At 41.6% G+C, this 21,649-nt stretch overlaps 1 protein-coding gene across 2 annotated transcripts; it reads right to left on the bottom strand.

The window, feature by feature from the left end:
• Positions 1-6: 6 nt before the first annotated feature.
• On the bottom strand, positions 7-21,430 carry PSMG2 (proteasome assembly chaperone 2). Of its 2 annotated transcripts, none has more exons than XM_053571892.1 (7): positions 21,262-21,430; positions 16,961-17,132; positions 11,793-11,851; positions 8,688-8,806; positions 6,502-6,675; positions 1,037-1,157; positions 7-322 (listed from the first exon to the last, which is right to left on the bottom strand). In XM_053571892.1, the coding sequence occupies exons 1-7, from the start codon at positions 21,361-21,363 to the stop codon at positions 224-226; spliced, it is 846 nt and encodes a 281-aa protein (XP_053427867.1). In that variant the 5' UTR covers positions 21,364-21,430; the 3' UTR covers positions 7-223. The 2 variants fall into 2 exon arrangements, with proteins under 2 accessions (XP_053427867.1, XP_053427868.1); XM_053571893.1 differs by having other exon boundaries at positions 7-316.
• Between the last annotated feature and the right edge of the window lie 219 nt (positions 21,431-21,649).

The following is a 21,649-nucleotide window of genomic DNA, read 5'->3' as shown; positions in this document are numbered from 1 at the left end:
GCAAAATTACTTGGGAAATAACATTTTATTGTACAAAATTTGTATTTGCTAAATATGATAAAAGCATGGGGGCAAAACGATGGTGCATTAATCCTTTTATTGAGATTTTCTGTGAAAAGTAGAATTTACTTCCTAATACATTATACACATTTCTGTCCAGAATGTTTAACTTTTGTGCTGGTAATAAGTGTCTTGGGATACAAGGTATAAAACTGAAAATACATCAAAAAAGTGCAGGGGGGAGACCACTGCCAAAGAGTAATCTCCAAGAACTTGGTATTTTCCACTGCAAGGAAGATGCCGTGGGGTCATCACTCTGTAACTTAAAAATAAAACATTTTAATTTTTCAATTTTACCATCAAATCCCCTTTCAACATGCATTATAAAACTCTTCTTCTGGGTTCCTTTAGGGTCTGACACTTTTAGCCAGGTTTTATTTTAAGGGAAAATAAAGTAGTTATGTTTCTATTCCTTCATGTCAACTGAAGATAAATTTGTTCAAGTTCTAAATCATAAAGATTGCCAAGGAAGGCTGCAGGTAGAGTCCAGAGTAAGTCAAATTTAAAAAGAATAGGGGGTTGCCATGTGGTTTGTTATCAATTTTTTCTTGGGAAAAGCATGAATTAAAAAGATAGTTACCCACCACAGATGCAGCCTCATGGTGGTTCCATTGTGCCTACTGTCTAACTCATTTCCCTGGATGTAATACTCTCATTTCACAATATAGAAAAGTATCTTCATTATAATACATATTCAATTTTTGCTTCCTTAAAAAAAATCCTGAATTCCAAGAAAGACTTGTTCATTCTTAAGAGAATAAACAACCATAATTACCATAACATGAACAATTGTAAATAATAGGTTAGTTAAAAGTCCTCTCTTATTTTCAAAAGTTCAGGTTAAAGAGAATTTTATGTAAAGATATGTCTATATTTAATATAGATTTTCACTTACATAGTCCCCTTACATAGTATATGAAATGCAAGTTAATAAATACATGACTAGATAAGAGGTTTAAGCTATAGTAAAACTTACATGTGGTTTGATTATCTGAAGCCATTCATTCAGATACTCCACAAGACCTAACGCATCTGGGATATTGTCTCCTTCTGAAACAAATTTCAACAGAACTGCCAGTGGGATATCTTTAGAAGAGCTACAAGAAATAAAGCAAATAATTCAGTATTCTGCCACTGACAGAAGATGCTGACTAGATGACTGTGTCTGTCTTTACAGCTAAAACAACCTGCCAGGTTTCAGGAAAGGAAAAGACTCCACATCATAAGATAATTTATTCACCTCCCTCTGCCCCACATATTTCCTTTTCTTTATGGGCACAGGATTAGAAGCCATGTTAATACTCACCCAAGGAACATGCAAGTTTGTGCCTCACCCCAAGGCTGTCTGGAAAACCGTCTATTCTATCCTGGGTTATAGCAGATGAAATATGTTCTGATTTACTCCACAAATCTACTTTAGAAGACAGTGATTTTTAGAAGCACCACAGCAAAGAGACAGACAGAAAATATCACTCTGGTTATTAATAACCTGAAGTAGTAGAGGAAAACCTATGACGGCTTCTCTCAGATATCATCTTACTGAGCTGACTATTCTGTGCCTGTGTGCAAGTTCTAAGACTCAATTCCCTGAGGAAGCTGTAATTACCTCCATTCTATCAGTGAGTCCATATAGAACAACGGGAGCAAGGACAGAACACCAAGATTCACGTTCTAGCTCTCCTACTTACCAGGTATGTTGGGTACCTTACTTAACCAGGGCTCTAGTGCCCCTCATCTGCACAAGAGGGACAACAGAATCTGCTGCACAGCTTGTTGAGGTTTAAAGGTGATGGAGGCAAAACGCTTCAAACTGTGACCAACGCACAGTAAACACAACGGAAGTGTTAGTTACTGTCAGGAGGTAACAGGTTTAAAGAGACTGAAAATCCAGTTAATGTGCTCAATGTTCTCTATCTAGTAAGTGCCAAAGGTGGGATATAAACTTAGATCTATGTGTACCCCTAAATTTATATATTGTGATTGTATCTGGAGAAAGGGTCTTTAGGAAGTGGTCATGGTCCTATGGGTGGGGCCCTGATCCAATGTGATCTTATGAGAGGGAAACTAGGGGTGAGCACACACTCAGGCAGGCAGCTGTCTGAGAGCCAGGCAGAGTGTCTGCATCAGAGCTTAACCATGCTGCTGCTGGTCTTGGACTTTCAGGCCTCAAGAACTGAGAGAAAAGACATTTTGGTTGTTTAAGCCACCCAGCCTGTAGTATGTTTTTTATGGCACCCTGAGCTAATGTAATAGTCTGGGCCAAAAATAATGTGGCCTGAATGAAGCAAGAGACTAATTCAAAGCTGGTGGTTTGCAGGCCATCCAGGCCAGTGTTTTCCAACCTTTTTTTAATCTCACAGCACACTTGATCCTATAGTTAAACTTCCCTGACAAACTTATGTTGATCAAAAAAAAAAAAAAAAAAAAAAGTGAAAAAAGAATATACTTACTGCACTTTGTATTTCTTTCAAAAATAATTAATGATCTTTAAAATTTTTCGTGGCACACCTAACACCCTCTCACAGTGACAATCACTGCTCTATGTACTGGGCAAGGTAACATTTAAACTGATAGTTTCTTTTATGGGAAATAAGGGAGACAGGAAAAGGAAAAACTTCAGTATTAGTGGGGCGTGGTAGCTCACAACCTATAATCTCAGCACCTTGAAAGGCTTAAGTTGGAGGACTGCTTGAGGCCAGGAGTTCAAGACCAGCCTAGGCAAAATAGTGAGATCCTGTCTCTACAAAAAATTTTAAACACGTAGCTAGGTGTGGTGGCGTGCACCTGTAGTCCCGGCCCCCAGGGAAGCTAATGCAGGAGGATCACTTGAGCCCAGGAGTTCCAGGCTACAGTGAACTATGATCCTGTCCCTGCACTCCAGCCTGGGTGGCAGTGAGACCCAGGCTCAAAAACAAAAGAAGGGTGGCGCCTGTGGCTCAAAGGAGTAGGGCACCGGCCCCATAAGCCCAGGTGGCAGGTTCAAGCCCAGCCCCGGCCAAAAACTGCAAAAAACCCCAAAAAACCCCCAAAACTTGAGTGCATGATGAACTAGGACAAAAAAAGAAAAGCTGAAGGAAGTGATGATTTTTAATAAGAATACAGCAGGTTTTTAGGGACAAAGATAAAGCTGGAACATGCGAGTGTGGCCAGAAAAGGGCAAGTTAGCTGTAAGGTAAATAAGTCGAGGTGCACGTATCATTCTTGCCAGAGAAGTCTTAAATATTTTCAAAAAAGAAAGGGGTAAATGTAACAAGAAAGGGATTCATCTTTCATTTGTTTATTTTTTTACTTGGCCTTCACTTGGAGAAGTTTACCTTTTAAAGAATAAAGCTCATTGTGCTCTTGGACCACGAGTATTAGATCGTATAGTGAAGTGATTAAAAGAGCAGGATTTGAGGCCTGTGTTTGAATTCTGGCTCAGCACTTACGACCTGTATGGCTTTAAAAAAAAAAAAAAGACATGTGGTTTCACTGTGTTGCCCAGACTAGCCTCCCACTCCTGGGCTCAAGTGATCTTCTCATCTAAGCCTCCTGAGTAGCTGTGAACCACCGCACCTAGGCTCCTGTATGGTTTTTAGCAAATTACCTTGCTGCTCTTTGATTTTCTTTTCTTTCTTTTTTTTGAGACAGTCTCACTTGGTTACCCTTGGTAGAGCGCTGTGGCATCTTAGCTCACAGCAACCTTGGGTTCAAGCAATTCTCTTGCCTCAGCCTCCTAGGTAGCAGGCGCCTGCCACAGAGCCTGGCTACTTTTTTAGAGACGAGGTCTCACTCTTGCTCAGGTTAGTCTCAAACTCATGGGCTCAGGCAATCCACCTGCCTTGGCCAATTTTCTTATTTTTAACATGCAGTTAATAATATATATCTGTATGTTTATTATCAGAATCTGATCACTTTATAAATGTAAGATACACAGTGTCAGGTACACAGTTAACTGCTATTGCTACTATTACTACTTACATACATTTTCTGTCACTACTCTAATACTATGACTCCTTCTGAGTGTGCTCAAATCACAATCCAGATTTCAGAGCAAACAAAACAGTGGTTCTACTTTGCAATGGTGGATTTATACTCCTGTGATGCATTATGGTGAGGACGCCCATGGTGACCCTGCACCATGTACTGGGGAGGTGTTTGGGACCAGCTGCTCAAATCTCCAATCCCAGTCCTGAGAGCACTGGAGGGATGGCCTCACTCATGCCTCATGGGACAGTGCAGAGCAGGATATGTGGGATGAGAGGCACAGAAGCCGCCTTCTGAAAAGCTGCACCCCTCCTCTCACAGTCACTTGCTCTGTCTCCCAAGAACTCGTCAGGTACAAGGAAGTTAAAACACGTGTCAAGGTTGGAAAATTTATAAATAATGTGGATATTAACACATTCTCTAACAACCAATGAGCCAAGGAAGAAATCACCAAAAAAAAATTAGAAAATACTTGAGATGAATGAGGATTTTTTTTTTACCGCTGTTGTGTAAATTGAATTTCTGTATTAAATTGAGTACACTTTGGTTCCATAAGTAGTCACTGAGTTAAATACATACGATAATCACTTCATGGTAGCAAACTATCTCCTTGAGCTACTAAATAAATGTATGGCTTCTGTTTTTTTTTTTTTTCTTAAATTTAATAAAGAATTGTCAGTTTTAGAAGCTTTAAGAAAAAAGAGATGAATGAAAATGAAAACATAATATACGCAAACTAATGGCATGCAGTTACAGCAGTGCTAAATGGAAAATTTATAGCTATAAATGTACATATTAAAAAAGAATAGGCCGGGCATGGTGGCTCATGCCTGTAATCCCAGCACTCTGGGAGACCAAGCCGGGTAGATTGTTTGAGCTCACAAGTTCCAGACCAGTCTGAGCAAGAGTAAGACCCTGCCTCTAAAAAATAGCCAGGCACTGTAGTGAGTGCCTATAAGGCCAGCTTTGTGGGAGGGTAAGGCAGGAGTATCACTTGGGCCCAAGAGTTTGAGGTTACTGTGAGTTACGACACCACGGCACTCAACCAGGGTGACAGCCGAGTGAGACTCTGGCTCAAAAAAAAATAAAAAAAAGAAAAGGAATAAACTTTTCAAATGAATACCTAAGTTTACACCTTCTTAGGAAAGAGGAAAATAAAAAAGCAAACTAAATCCAAAGCTAGCAGAAGAAAATAAAGATTAGACTAGAGATAAATAAAATAGAAAAAAAAATGGAGAAAAGTCAGTGAAATTGTAACTTGGCTCTTCAAGAGCTGGAACCAGTGGCTCATGTCTAAAACCCCAACATTTTGGGAGGCCAAGGAGGATGGATTCCTTGAGTTCATGAATTTGAGACAAGCACGAGCAAGAGCAAAACCCCATCTCTAAAAAATAACTGGGCATTGTGATAGGCGCCTGTAGGCCCAGCTACTCAGGAGTCTGAGGCAAGAGGATCCCTTGAGCCTAAGAGTTTGAAGTTGCTGTGAGCTATGATCCCACTGTACTCCACAGAGGGTGAAGAAATAAATAAAATAAAAAATTATAAAAGCTGGCTCTTCAAAAAGATGAACCAAATTAACAAATCTTTAGCTAGATGACTAAAGAAAAAAGACTGAAATTATTAAAATTAGAAATGAGGAGGAACAGTAAAACCAATTTTGCAGAAATTAAACGGTGAGTTTTTATTTATGTGTACAGATGTTTTTTTTTTTTTTTTGCAGCTTTTGGCCGGGGGTGGGTTTGAACTCGCCACCTCCGGTATATGGGGCTGGCGCCCCACTCTTTTGAGCCATAGGCGCTGCCCAATGTACAGATTTTTTAAATTAGGATTATGACAAAGTTCTAGAAGTGTACAGTGGTGATGGATACACACAGTGTGAATGTACTTAAAGCCATTTGATTGAACACTTAATAGTTAAAATGGTAAATTTTATAGTATGTATATTTTATCATAGTTTTTAACAAGTGTACTTATAGCAGTCAAGATCCTTAAAATGTCACATATAACAAGCACTAAATATGGAATTTTAGGAACCAGCTCTTCTATACCAAATTTAAATCTTTCCCTTAAATGTGAGATCTCTAATGCAGTGCCTATTTCATAAATGAGAAATGAGGAGGGTTACTTAAGCATTCCCTTAAGTAACCCAATGCGCCCTCCTGAGTGTCTCAATTTCATTTCTTTTGAGACATAGTCTCAAGCTGTAGCCCTGGGTAGAGTGCCATTGCATCACAGCTCACAGCAACCTCCAACTCTTGGGCTCAAGCGATCTTCTTACCTCCGTTTTTCTATTTTGCAGCTAAAAGCAGACGGGGTCTTGCTTTTGCTCAGGCTGGTCTTAAACTCAGGAGCTCAAGTAATCCACTCACCCTAGCTTCCCAGAGTGCTAGAATTACAGGTGTGAGCCACTGCGCCCGCCCACTCAATTTCATTTCTAAATAAAGTGGAAAACAAACAATGGGCAAACAACCTCACCTTTCATCATAGAGAGCTTTTGTGATACCTCCTCCTGGAATACGGATACAAAACTCAGAATCATCTATTTCTGGAATGCAGCGACTTTTCTCCATTTCTTCCCAATTAAGGCTGTTTATTTTATTTTGAGCACACTTTTGCATGGAAGGTGTAAGTAGGTACCGGAAGGGAGAACTAGAAACGATTATATAATTCACAACATGAACTCACAAATATGAACACTAAATCAAATGTAAGTTCTTTTAGCTAAAATTATCTTGGTCTCTATATATTATGCTGCACAAGGCAAAGTACAAGTTTTAGCAGACTTTCGTAAAAAAATTGCTCTGGTTTGGTGTTTACATGTTAGGAGAAAGTAAAGACATAGGAAAACTTAAACTAAGACAAAGCCGTTATGAAAATAAACCTGGCTTAAAAAGAAATTCTCAATAAAATCCTAGCCAATAGATTATAGCTTATCGTTAAAAAAGTCATATATTGGCTTGGCGCCTGTGGTTCAAGTGGCTAAGGCGCCAGCCACATACACCTGAGCTGGTGGGTTTGAATCCAGCCCAGGCCCACCTAACAATGACGGCTGCAACCAAAAAAAATAGCCGGGCCTTGTGGGCACCCGTAGTCCCAGCTACTTGGGAAGCGGAGGCAGGAAAATCGCTTGAGCCCAGGAGTTGAGGTTGCTGTGAGCTGTGATGCCACAGCACTCTACCCAGGGCGACAGCTTGAAGCTCTGTCTCAAAAAAAAAAAAAAAAGAAACCTATTTCCTACAGTTCTATGCTCCTTTATGTTGTCTATTGCGCCGGTAATGTCTATTGTAAATGCTAGAAATTAGCTCCAGTTTTGAAGGGTAACACTTGGCTTATTGATTTTTTTTTTTTTTTTGAGCCAGAGTCTCACTCTGTCTCCCTGGGTAGAGTGCTGTGATGTCGTAGCTCATAGCAACTTCAAACTCTTGGGCTCAAGTGATCCTCTTGCCTCAGCCTCCTGAATAACTAGGACATATGCGCACCACACATCTAGCTATTTTTTTTTTTTTCAAGCGGTGGAGTCTCACTCTTACTTAGGGGGGTTTCAGACTCCTGAGCTCAAGGAATCCAGCCACCTCGGCCTCCCAGAGTTGTTAGGATTACAGGTGTGAGCCACCCGCCAGCTTACTGAGTTTTTCATCCTGATTTTACAGGTAAGTAAATGATAAAAGTTATACTCTAAATGATCTAAAAGTTTTATCTTCGAATATCAGAGTATTCTGTTTAATATTTTATCAACTTTATGTGATGATAGTTCATGTTTCTATTTCTGTGGTACTTTGTCTTATATTTAAGAATTTACTCTGATGTGCCAGGGAGCTGTACGTAAAGTTAACTGGAGTGCTACAAATACAAATGGTTGCCTATGTGGATATAAACAGAAACATTAATTAATTTTTTTTTTTAGAGACAGAGTCATACTTTGTCACCCTCGGTAGAGTGCTGTGGCATCACAGCTCACAGCAACGTCCAGCTCTTGGGCTTAGGTGATTCTCTTGCCTCCGCTTCCCAAGTAGCTGGGACTACAGGCGCCCACCACAACGCCCGGCTAAGAAACATCAATTTAATCTTTCACAAGTTATAAACCAATAAATCTTGGGGACCTTTTTTCTTTTTGTGTAGAGACAGAGTCTCACTTTGTCACTCTCAGTAGAGAGCCGTAGTGTCACAGCTCACAGCAACCTCCAACTCCTGGGCTTAGGTGATTCTCTTTCCTCAGCCTGCCGAGTAGCTGGGACTACAAGCGCCCACCACAACACCTGGCTATTTTTTTGTTGCAGTTTGGCCGGGGCCAGTTTTGAACCCACCACCCTTGGTATATGGGGCCGGTGCCCTATTCACTGAGCCACAGGCGCCGCCCTGGGACCTTTTTTCTTTCTCAGTCTCAGCTGTCAGCTGAGCTCTGTGCCTATGACAGCAAACGCTAACACATGCTTCAAACAAAAACCTTCCTTGTGTCCCAACTGTCCCAACCTCACAGGAGCTAAAAGGAGCCCCCTAACTGTATTTCCTCCCGTTTCCTGTTTTTCATCTTCCTCTTTCTAAATTCCAGTGAGGAGAGGTAAGGCTACACATGGCTTTCAATATTTTTTAAAACTTTTCAATAGGGAAATTATCATAGTATAAATCATAACAAAAATAACTTTTCAAAGACAAGAACATACCTACGAAGCTGTAGATCATTACGGTGATATGAATGACTGCTTGAAAGAACTATAACTCCTGCTAAGCAACTACTTTTCACCCAGGAAAGTAGTTTTTCACAGAATGACTTTGATTTGTGCTTTGTATAGCATTGAGGGAATAAAAAGAAAATCCAAAGGTTAGTCTTAAGAGTACAGTAAGAATAATCTGTGTAATATTTTATTGATGTGCTAATGACATAATTTATATACACCGAAATTAGTATTTTTAGGTCCATTTACTGTTCTTAAACTGAAGCTTAAAGATAAAGAACTATCGACTAAAGAAATAAATGAATTTATAAGGAATCTGGAATCTAGATTTCAAAAAATTCTATTCTGACAAAAGAAAATTTTCCAGTTCTCTCCTTAAGTAGGCTATTGTTACTTAAAACTTGTCACATGGTTATCTATGAGGTGTTTTTGCCAGAAATTTCTGACCTGACTTTGATCATGAGGAAATAATCAGATGAATGCAGAATGCTCAGACTCCTTAAAGGAGTTAATACTGTGAAGAACATAAATGCAACGGTTAGTTCTACTTTGATGGATGCCAACTAAAAAAGATGTAGCAACCAACGCAACATGTGAACCAGGCCGGGATCCACAACTGGGGAAACTTGAACATGCAGGGTAATACTACTCAGCAATTCATTAAGTGTTGATTTTCCTGAGTAAGGAAATGGTGTTGTGGCTATGGAGGAGGATATCTTTGTTCTTTTTTTTTTTTGAAACAGAGTCTATGTTGCCCTTGGTAAAGTCCTGTAGCATTGCAGCTCACAGCAACCTCAAACTCTTGGGCTTAGGTGATTCTCTTGCCTCAGCCTCCTGAATAGCTGGGAATACAGACACCCAACCCAATGCCCAGCTATTTTTTGGTTGCAGTTGTCATTGTTGTTTTAGCTGACCGGGGCCAGGTTTGAACTGGCTAGCCTTAGTGTATGTGGCCGGCGCTCTACTCACTGAGCTACGGGCACTACCCAATATCTTTGTTCTTGAGAGACGGGTACTACATTATCTAGGGGTGACATCTGATGTTGCTGGCCTACGTCTGGGTTGTTTGGCAGAAGGAAACAGGGGTGTGTGTGAGTGCAAGAAATCAAGTTCGTGTGGCAAGATGCTCAGTTGGTGAATCTGGAGTGTAGGTTAAATTTTAAGGGACAAACTCACATTAGGGGAATTCTTTAGACTGTTAATAAAATTATTCAAAAAAATTAAAATGTATGTAAGAAATGGCTAACTTTTCAAAATAAGAGAGCAAGCCTTGGCAACACTGTGACACCTTATCTCCATAAGAAATTGAAAAATTAGCTAGGTGTGGTGGTGTGTGCCTTTGGTCCCAGCTACTTGGGAGACTGAGTGAGAAGGATCACTTGAGCCCAGGAGTTTGAGGGTGCTTTGAGCTATGACAATGCCACTGCACTACAGCCTGGGTGCCAGAGTGAGACCCTATCTCTTTTTAAAAAAAAGGTGAGGGGGGGCGGTGCCTGTGGCTCAGTCGGTAAGGCGCCGGCCTCATATACCGAGGGTGGCGGGTTCAAACCCGGCCCTGGCTGAACTGCAAACCAAAAAATAGCTGGGCATTGTGGCGGGCGCCTGTAGTCCCAGCTACTCGGGAGGCTGAGGCAAGAGAATCGCTTCAGCCCAGGAGATGGAGGTTGCTGTGAGCTGTGTGATGCCACGGCACTCTAACGAGGGCGATAAAGTGAAACTCTGTCTCTACAAAAAAAAAAAAAAAAAAAGGTGAGGGGAGGAGTCTGGTATAGAGATTAAGAGTGGTTCTGGGTTCAGGCTGCCTGGGTTATCGTGCTGGCTTCACCTCCTAAACAGCGTACGTCTCAGGTAAATTGCTTTACCTTTCTGTGCTTCAGTTTTTTTCATTTGAAAAATGAGGATAATGCTAGTACCTGCTTCACAGGATTGCTGTAAGGATTTAAGCAAAAAGGAATATAACGTATAACAGTATCAATGTAAAGAATCAATGTTCAGTATTTGTTTTGCTACTTTTAGTTTACTCCCATGTACTAACAATTTGATTTGGAGTTAAATTTAACTTTTTTTTTTTTTTGGAGACAGTTTCACTTTGTTGCCCTTGGTAGAGTGCCGTGTCACAGCTCACAGCAACATCAAACTCTTGGGCTTCCAGGGATCTCAAACTTCAGCCCGTGGGCCACACGAGGCGGTGTGATTGTATTTGTTCCCGTTTTGTTTTTTTACTTCAAAATAAGATATGTGCAGTGTGCATAGGAATTTGTTCATAGTTTTTTTTTTTTAAACTATAGTCCGGCCCTCCAACAGTCTGGGGACAGTGAACTGGCCCCCTGTTTAAAAAGTTTGAGAACCCCGGGCTTAAGTGATTCTCTTGCTTCAGCCTCCCAAGTAGCTGGAATTACAAGTGCCTGCCACAATGCCTGGCTACTTTTTGGTACTTTGTTGTCATGGTTGTTTAGCAGGTCCAGGCCAGGCTCAAACCCACCGGCCTCAGTGTATGTGGCAGGTATCCTACTCACTGAGCTATGGGTGCTGAACCAGTTTTTCTATTTTTAATAAAGATAGGGTCTTGCTCTGGCTCAGATTGGTCTGGAACTCCTGAGCCCAGGCAATCTACCTACCTAGGCCTCCCAGAGTGCTAGGATTACAGGCATGAGCCACTGTGCCCAGCCTGATATGAGATGATTTCTGTACAAAATCAAATCTTCTTTAACTATTCATATAGTAAAAACAATAGAAATAATTTTTAAATCTTAATTTTTTTTTTTTATTAGACAGAGTCTCACTATGTCACCCTCGGCTGAGTGCTGCAGTGTCACAACTGAAAGCAACCTCAGACTCTTGGGCTCAAGTGCCTCATCCTCCCAAGTAGCTGAGACTACGGGTGCCCACCACCACTCCCAACTATTTTTTTGTTGCAGTTGTCATTGTTGTTTAGCTGGCCTGGGCCGGGTTCAAACCCACCAGCCTGGGTGCATGTGGCTGGCACCCTACCCACTGAGCTATGGGCGCCGCCTAAATCTTAATTTTTAGTGATACTAACTTGGTATTTTTTCATTACATTTTAATAAACATAAAAAGACAAATATAACATACCTTAATAAAAATAGATCTTAACTGAAGAGCCACTAGCTTTTTTGAAGGTAATGAATATACTACAAAGACAAGAAGAAAATGAAATCATCTGATGGTTAAAAATGAAGGCATTATACAAGTTGAAATTAACATGATGAAAATTAAATACTGAATTACAATACCTTTTGTATTTAAATATTTTCAATAATTAAAATGTAGAACACAGGTATCATTTGGTTAAAATAAAACACTTTACAAGTGCCTTAAAATGTACTAGTGAGCTTTATTCTGTGCAATAGATTCATTTCTGAAAAGTTAATCATAAGAAAATATCAACAATTATTTCTCTTCTAATTTTTACTATAAAACCAGAGAAGTAATCCCTTGGAAATTTCTGGTATTATGACAAAATCATCCTCAAGAAAGCTAAACTTTCTGGTTTCTGATATTCTCCCCCTTCCTCTCTAGAGAACAGAAACACTCATTGAGATTAATAAGAAATTTGCTCATCAACCCAGGAATGGATTAATAAACTGTGGTATATGTATACCATGAAATATTCTTCAGACATAAAAAAGATGAAGACTTTACTCTTTTGTATTAACTTGGACAGAGCTGGAGAACATTTATTTTTTTTTGTAGAGACAAGACTTCATTGCCCTGGGTAGAGTGCCATGGTGTCACAGCTCACAGCAACCTCCAACTCCTGGGTTTAGGCAATTCTCTTGCCTTAGCCTCCCGCGTAGCTGGGACTACCGGTGCCCACCACAAAGCCCGGCTATTTTTTTGTTGCAATTTGGCGGGTTTGAACCCACCACCCTTGATATATGGGGCCGGCACCCTACAGAGCCACAGGTGACACCCATTTGGCTAAGAAGAACATTTTTTTTTTAAATAAAAAAGTATCACAGAAATGGAAAAACAAGTATTCACTACCTGTTTTTTGGAAACAAAAACAATGGGAAAAAAATATTCACAGAAATGGAAAAACAATGTATTCACTACTAAGATGAAGCCAGTAGATGAACTACTATATACCCACACAAGAGAAAAACTCAATTTAATTCAACTCAGAGGGACAGAAAGGAGGAGGAAGTGGGGAGGAAGAAGGAGACTGGTGAGCTCCCACCTAGGTGGTGTAGGGTAAATGGCACACCTCCTGGGGGGGGGGGCACAACTACAACAGGGACCTTACCTAACAAATGCAAACATTGTAACCTAATAGTTTGTATCATCATATTAATCTGAAATAAAAAAAAAATAGCAAAATATAAGAGAATGTTAGTCATGTAATAAAATCCCTGATATAGCGTTAGTTATTATTTTTTTTTTTGAAAGACCTGTAACAACCTACAAACATCCTGTGAGTATGTCTGCATTTTTTCTGGGAGTTCTACAGGGGCCCACTCTAGAGATAGTTAAGGTTTCCCAACCCAACTTTACCTCTAAGTGTGAGAAGCTATTGTATAAATCATGGGGAAAATAGTATCTTTAAGGACACAGGATTAGACTACTATGCCAAGGAGTAAGCTTCTGTTTACTATAAACAGATTGCAAACAGCCCTGGATTGGGCAAACCCTTTGGTGGACCAGGTCACTGGTGTTCCAGGTCTTTTGCAGATTGCCTCCTTATGGCTAGTGTGATCTGGCATGACTGGGGCTGAGCTGAACTCAGCAGGTCTAGTGAGTACTAGGTATGTCAGGGCCCAAGGAGGTTTAGGAACTAAGGAAAAGGGACTAAGACACAGGACACTCAGGCCTCTAACCTAGTCTAACTCAACAGACCTGGGTGTGAAAAGAATTTCTCTGTATGGGGTAGGCAGCCTCAACTTTATAAGATATAGGGCAGTGCCTGTGGCTCAGTGAGTATGGCGCCAGCCCCAAATACCGAAGGTTCAAACCCAGCCCCAGCCAAACTGCAACAAAAAAATAGCAGGGCATTGTGGTGGGTGCCTATAGTCCCCAGCTACTCGGGAGGCTGAGGCAAGAGAATCGCCTAAACCCAGGAGTTGGAGGTTGCTGTGAGCTGTGATGCCATAGCACTCTACCAAGGGTGATAAAGTGAAACTCTGTCTCTACAAGAGAAAAAAAAAAAGGGGCCCCGTGCTCAGTGGTTAGGGCAGCAGCCACATACACTGGGGATGGCAGGTTCAAACCTGGCCTGTCCCTGCTAAACAACAACAACTACAACAATAAAAATAGCTGGGTGCTATGGCAGGTGCCTGTAGTCCCACTACTTGGGAGGCTGAGGCAAAAGAATCACTTAAGCCCTTAAGTTTGAGGTTGCTGTGAGCTGTGACACCACAGCACTTTACTGAGGGAGACACAGTGAGACTCTGTCTCTATATATTTATATATATAATATATATAAAAATATATATATATATATTTATTATCTCCCATAACAGCAGTATTTTCCACCAGTGTATCATGCAATTCTTTTTTGTTCTTAGGTTCTTGTTTCATCACATAACAGTTTTTTTTCCTGGTGTAATATAATAAAAAGGCAACATCACCTTTTATGCATCCTGCCCCAAAATATTTGCTTCATATCTAATCAGCCTTTAGCCCTAACTCCAGTTACAGAAATAGAGGCACAAGCCGAATGACACGGCAAGGACGTAATCACACAAACGCAGAAGGCAAGACATTCTACAAGACAAGGGGATGAGTCTTGTCTTCAATAATTCAGATTTGTGATGAAGAAGGAAAAAGGGGACCACCCTAGAAGAGTGACAGAGCTTTCAAGGGCACAACAGGCAGATGTTCTAGGAACCCAGATTTGGACAGACTAAGTTTGACCCTTGACTGTGGAGTGCTCAGAAACAAAACGTGCCAACTGAGGCAGGCAGCGATGACAACCGTTAGGATACCCAGCACCCTGCTGGATATTCTTTGGTTTCTTACTAATCAAAATAATTCACCCAAGCTGGTTTCAGTTTCCACCATTTATGTAATTTCAGGTACAACTGTGAAAAGTATTGAGAACAAAGTGAATGATCCTTACAGACTTAGGTTGGGTAACATAACAGTAACGTGCCCTCAAGTTTTTGTTTGCAAGATGTGTGACACCTACAGGTGTCATTTGCACCAAATGTACTTTTTTTTTTTTTTTTGAGACAGTCTCACTTTGTCGCCCCCAGTAGAGTACCAGCATCATAGCACACAGCAACCTCAACTCTTGGGCTCAGGCTATTCTCTTGCCTCAGCCTCCTGAGTAGCTGGGACTACAGGTGCCCAGCTATTTTTAGAAGCAGGGTCTGGCTCTATTTCAGGCTGGTATCGAACTCATGAGCTCAGGTGATCCACCTGCCTTGACCTCCCAAAGTGCTGGGATTACAGGAGTGAGCCACCGTGCTGGCCCAAATGAACATTTTGTTTGAACACCTTATAGCAGCTGTTCATAGTCAAAATGCAGGAGATAAACTGGGCTAATCTAAATAAGGATAAATGTAGAGGAAGATGTAAGCAAACCACTAATTTTGTAATAGTGATAGTATTTTAGCTATGTAAGAAAGTAGGTTTGTTTTTTTTGAGGTAGTGTTTCATTTTGTTGCCAAATGAAATGCACTTTGGAGAAATAACCCTATTGTTGAAATTCCTGCAGGAAAGATGGCTTTGTTAACACAAGACTAAAATTGTGCTCTTATGTTGCCTAGGATTACAGATTAGGAAAGTGTTCTTATTTTCAAGGAGAACATACTTTTACTACATTAGGGAGTGGCATGTCACAATGTTCCCAATTTATTTCAAAATACTTATTTAAAAAAGTAGATTAAAGAACTATATTCAGGCCAGGAGTGGTGGCTCAGGCATGTAATCCTAGCAGGGAGGAGGCCAAGGTGGGTGGGTTGCCTGAGCTCATGGGTTCGAGACTAGCCCGAGCCAGAGTGAGACCCTGTCCCTAAAAATAGCAGGTCGATGCAGCAGGCACCTGTAGTCCCAGCTACTTGGGAGGCTGAGGCAAGAGAATTGCTTGAGCCCAAGAGTTTGAGGTTGCTGTGAGCTATGAAGCCATGGCACTCTAACAAGGGTGACACAGTGACACTGTCTTGGGGGGAAAAAAAAAGAACTGTATCCATACAGTCTGTGTGAAAACTAGTGGTTCCTCTACTTAAGTGAAGGTGCATCAGCAGGGTCTTGTGTTGCCAAGAAGTAGGTCTCTGGAATCAAAGTTCCTTGATTAGAATCTTGGTTAAACCAATTATTAACCAAATAACCTCATACAACTTAGTTATCTTCTCTGTGCCATGGTTTCCTCATCTATAAAACTACTTAAAAGAATAGTTGTAAGGTTTACTGAATCCATAGCATCCGGCTCATAGTCAATACTCAATAAATTTATTGATAGCTATCACTGGTAGAGAGTATATGAATTCTAGTCTTACCATTTATACGCCTTTATCCTTTAAGACAATAACTGAAATTTAATCTTGTATTAAAGCCATCTTTCCTGCAGGAATTTCAACAATAGGGTTATTTCTCCAAAATGCATTTCATTATGGCAAACTGAGAGGCTGATAGGGCAGGTAGTCATCAAAAAAAGTAACTGGACGCTCTTGTGTTTCATGATCAACAGGAACTTTTCCCTACTCCTGTGATGTGTCCTGCATTATAACCAAACAGCAGTCAGTGCAATGTAAACTTTGACTACTAAGCCTGATAGCCAGTGAGGAATTATGAAGATTTATGGTATGGGAAAAGCCTATACCTACTTGAGGCATCAGATAACTCAATGTCTGTGAGCCCTATTTAAATCATAGTATGGAGTCTATAACGCAGGATGATGACTATGAGGCTTAGACAAGGCAACATATGTTAAACATATTAGACTGAGCCCAGTGGAATTTCCCCCCCTTTCATAGTATTAGTGGTGGTTAAATATGCCAGTAAGAACAGAAAATAAAACTGAGGTTAAGAGGGAAAAAAAAAATCCATGCTAAAAAAAAAATGGGAATATTAAATTCTATACAAAATAACAAGTACAGTGTATTCAAAGTCTCACAGGAAATACCATTTAGAAAAGGCTAATAACTAAAACCAGGATGTAAAATAACAGGACAGCGGGCGTGCAGCGTGTTTCTACGCAGGGCTGGCCCTAAGGAAGCATTTACAAAATACAGAGTCTGTTTCTGATTTAGAACACCTCTACCTTGTTGCAGAACAAGCCATGCTGATGTCTTACGTACCTTCAGTGTTTATACTAAGTTCTGTAGAATTTTCTTCTGCGGTCGCATATGGGTTGTTGCCAACCATTGGTACGAGACAATCAGTATAGAAGTAACCAATCTTAGACATATTCAATGTAGAAATAATCAGATCTATTGCAAGCTGGCCAACATTTCCAACGGAGACTGCTGGCTGAAATTATAAAAGGTATGTTCAAAAAGTCACCAAAATTAGCAACACCTTAAAAAATTTAGACAGAAGTCAATAATCCTATTATAGTATTGAAAACTTATGTCTGGGTGCACCACAAGTAGACATGGACTCTTTTTTTTTGCTTTTGTGAGTCTTACGCTGTTTCCCCACCTTGAGTGCAGTGGTATCATCACAGCTCATGGTGACCTCAAACTTCCGGGCTCAAGCAATGCTCCTGCCTTAGCCTCCTGAGTAGCTGGGACCATAGGTATCTGCCACTACACTTGACTAATTTTTTCTACTTTTTGTAGATACAGGGGCCTTGCTCTTGCTCAGGTCGTCTTGAACTCCTAGCCTCATGAGATTCTCTTGCCTTGGCCTCCCAAGGTGCTGGGTTTACAGGAGTCAGCCACTAAAACTTGGCCAGATTAGATATAGACTTTCATTAGCTATAACTGAGATGTTAGCTGGAGCCTCTTCCACCTTTTATTTAACAAATATTTATTGAACATCTACTATGTGTCCATCATGGCTGTAGGCACTGGGAATACAGTTACAGTAAAACAAACCAATGAAAGTTTTTGCCCTTGTGAAGCTTCCATTCTAGTGAGGGAGTGGTTTCCCTGAATAAAAGAAAAAAAAAAACATTAAAACACTATGGAGAAAACTGAGTGTGTGTATACGTGGTTAAAATTTTAAATAGGGTGATCAAGGAAAGAGACTCACTTCAGGTTACAAATGACAACAGAATGAAAGAGGTAAAAGAGAGAGCCATACAGAGATCTGGGAAAAGAATACTCTAAGGCAGGGGTTCTCAATCTCAACTCGTGGGTCGCAACCCCTTTGTAACAATGAAAATACATCCTGCATATCAGATACTTAATTATAATTCATAATAGTAGCAAAATTACAGTTATGAAGTAGCAAAAAATAATTTTATGGTTGGAGATCACTACAACATGAGGAACTGTATTAAAGGGTCCCGGCATTAGGAAGGTTGAGAACCATGGTTCTAGGGAGTGGTAAAACGTACTAGGTGTATAGAAAAGCACTCCTGGGTTTTCTTTCCGTGTGCCTTATTAGTGCTTCTTTCTCAAGCTATTCCCAGTGGCTAAAGTGACTTATTCACACTAATCACACACACGTATCCTTATAACTTTGTTATTATTATTTTTTAGAGACAGTCTCACTTTATTGCCCTTGGTAGAGTGCCGTGGCATCACAGCTCATAGCAACCTCCAACTCTTTGGCTTAGGCGGTCCTCTTGCCTCAGCCTCCCAAATAGCTGGGACTACAGGCACCCACCAGAATGCCTGGCTATTTTTTTGTTGCAGTTTGGCCAGGGCCCAGTTCGAACCCACCTTGGTAAATGGGGCCAGCGCTCTACCCACTGAGCCACAGGTGCCACCCAATCCTTATGACTTTAGGTAGCCAAACTGCCAAATCTCTACCTATAGCCCAAAATTTGAATCTGAGCTCCAAAGCCCAATGAATCTTTCTACTTGGTTGGGTTACAGGCAACTCACATTCAACATGTAGAAACCTAAACTTTTGCCCAAACAAGTCCTCCTATTTTACATTAAGAACATTATTGACATAGCTACCTAAACTAGAAATCACTATATCTAATTAATGACTAATTTTTACTGATTCTATCCCAAAGTAGTGCTTTATTTTGAGACAGTCTCCAGTTTGTCCCCCTGTGTAGAGTCCTGTTCCGTCATTACTCATAGCAACCTCAAACTCTTGGACTCAAGCAGTCCTCTTGCCTCAGCTTCCCAAGTAGCTGGAACTTGGCTAGTCTGTCCTATTTTTAGTAGATACGGGTCTCACTCTTGTTCAGGCTGGTCTCAAACTCCTGAACTCAAGCAATCCACTTGCTTCAGCCTCCCAGAGTGCTAGGATTACAGGTGTGAGCCATTACGCCTGGCCAAAGTAGCTCTTTAATGCAGCTCCTCTAGGAATTTTTTTTTTAACCTTCATAGTGTTTCTTCAGCATACTCTTCTATTTTTTCACTGTTGTCACCTCCTAGTTACTCCCTGCAATTCCCATCTCCAAGATTTTGCTTCTTAGATTAGACTCTCTGGTACTATCCCTCTTTTCCTCACTATTGTATTCTTCCCATCAGCATGTAAACATGTTCTAGTAACTTTCATGTTAAAAACCCTTCCTGACCCTACTTAGTCCCCTAGCTGCTACCTCACTTCTTGTGTTTCTGCACAGCCAAAAATCTCCAAAAGTCGTCCATTAAAACATAAGCAGCAGGCAGCGCCTGTGGCTCAGTGAGTAGGGCGCCAGCCCCATATACCAAGGGTGGCGGGTTTGAACTCAGCCCAGGCCAAACTGCAACAACAACAACAACAAAATAGCCAGGCATTGTGGTGGGTGCCTGTAGTCCCAGCTACTCGGGAGGCTGAGGCAAGAGAATGGCCTAAGCCTAAGTGCTGTGAGCTGTGATGCCACAGCACTCTACTGAGGGCAACAAAGTGAGATTCTGTCTCAAAAAAAAAAAAACAGGCTCAGCACATGTGGCTCAAGTGGCTAAGGCACCAGCCACATACACCTGAGCTGGCGGTCTGAATCCAGCCCCAGCTCCAAACAATAATGATGGCTGCAACCTAAAAATAGCTGGGTGTTGTGGCAGGCGCCTGTTGTCCCAGCTACTTGGGAGGCTGAGGCAGGAGAATTGCTTGAGCCCAGGAGTTGGAGGATGCTGTGAGCTGTGTGATGCCACGGTACTACCAAGGGCGATAAAGTGAGACTCTGTCTCTACAAAAAACAAAACAAAACAAAAAACATAAGCAGGAACTTTATCTCTAAGCCAATGAATGAACACATACATACACATCTCTACTTCCTCTTCTACCATTTATTCAACCCACTCCAGTATGTCCCTCTTCACCACTCCAATGATAACTGTGACTACTATTAGCCTACTTTCTTCATCTTACACACCTCTTGGCTACTTTTCTTTCTTTTTTTTTTTTTTTTGTAGAGACAGAGTCTCACTGTACCGCCCTCGGGTAGAGTGCCGTGGCGTCACACGGCTCACAGCAACCTCTAACTCTTGGGCTTACGCGATTCTCTTGCCTCAGCCTCCCGAGCAGCTGGGACTACAGGCGCCCGCCACAACGCCCGGCTATTTTTTTGTTGCAGTTTGGCCGGGGCTGGGTTTGAACCCGCCACCCTCGGCATATGGGGCCGGCGCCCTACTCACTGAGCCACAGGCGCCGCCCTTGGCTACTTTTCAAAGATGGCCACTCCCTCCTTGAAACACTTTCTTCTTGGGTTTATGTGTTTCCTATCTTGTGAATAAAAGAATGACATTTCCGTCTCTCCAGCCTTGTACCACTCCAAACGGTGCATTTTCCAAAGGTGCCTTTTGGGTTCAACAGCCTGCAGCCTGTTCTCACAAATGCCTCATCCTAAATTCTTTGCAGTCCCCAGGTCCCCCATGCTTACGTGCCTCTGTTTTAGACATGAATCTTTCTGAATTGTTCTACTTTCAGCTACCTCTACTTCACCCTCTCTCCATCTTTGACATTACTTTTTCTACAAAGCTTTTCTTAGCAGGCCCTTCTGTCCCTCCCCCTCCCAATTATCTCAGGGCCTTTCCTTATCCTTTTCAAACGTCTATCCAAGCATTTATTGCTCTTTTTGATTCACATATATTTCCAACTAGACTGTAAATTCCTTGCGATGCACCTAGTCTTATTATAATATCGGCGCATAATAGAATAATGACTGAAACAGCGAATGAATATAAGCAACTGTAAAATGATAAAATTGCGTTAGCTACTAAAAAATTTTTTTCTATCCCTCTATGTTTTTCTCTGATTAACAATGACGTACTAGCTGAAAACTGACCCTAAAACTAATTGAAAAAAGATTTTCTAGGGTAAAAGTTAAAGATGCATAATAAATCTGGAATCCTACGAACATATTACAAGCCACAAAGGCAAAATTGAATACGTTTTAACTACAGCGCCGACGAAGGTTCTATTTGAACCGCCAGCTCCAGACACAAACGGCCTATTTTTTTAAGCCGAGAATCTGAAACAAGCAACAAGTGTCCTTGTCCCAAGGCCCCGCCAAACACCCGGCTGACACCGGCCTCCCGGGACTCACCATGAGGAGGGTGAAGCCCGCGAGGTCGGGGACCGACTCCCCGCAGGGAACAAACATGGTCGCAGCAGGGTGGGAGAAAGGGGATGCGCGTGGGCTTTGCATCAACAAGGGGCACGGGAACGCAGACACCCGACCTCGACGCAGGAGCCGTTCGCCGAGCCCCTGGGGCCTCGCGGGACGCGCGCGGGGTCCTGCGAAGGCCTCGGCGCCGGGTCATGGGGCTGTCCAGTTACCTGCCTGTCCAGAAGGCGGAAAGAGGCCTGTCTGGGAGGTTGGGTAAGGGGACAGTCAGTGCTTTCAGCGACCCTGGCAGGCCAAGGCGACGGGGTGGGCCGAGGTCGCGGAGTGCAGGGCTCGTAGGAACGTGGAGCGGCAGGAGGAGTTGATC

This window comes from Nycticebus coucang, chromosome 19 (genome assembly GCF_027406575.1).
Source record: "Nycticebus coucang isolate mNycCou1 chromosome 19, mNycCou1.pri, whole genome shotgun sequence".
Taxonomy (NCBI): domain Eukaryota; kingdom Metazoa; phylum Chordata; class Mammalia; order Primates; family Lorisidae; genus Nycticebus; species Nycticebus coucang.
The sequence above is the reverse complement of the archived record's forward strand: the minus strand, read 5'-3'. Positions and strand labels throughout refer to the sequence as shown.

What these genes read in the sequence shown, in the direction of transcription:
- PSMG2 (XM_053571892.1), bottom strand. Translation starts at nt 21,363, where the DNA reads ATGCAAAGCCCACGCGCATCCCCTTTCTCCCACCCTGCTGCGACCATG. An exon ending in CGGGCTTCACCCTCCTCATG is followed by an intron (nt 17,133 to 21,261) that starts GTGAGTCCCGGG and finishes TTATAATTTCAG; the next exon opens with CCAGCAGTCTCCGTTGGAAA. An exon ending in ACTTAGTATAAACACTGAAG is followed by an intron (nt 11,852 to 16,960) that starts GTACGTAAGACA and finishes TTGTCTTTGTAG; the next exon opens with TATATTCATTACCTTCAAAA.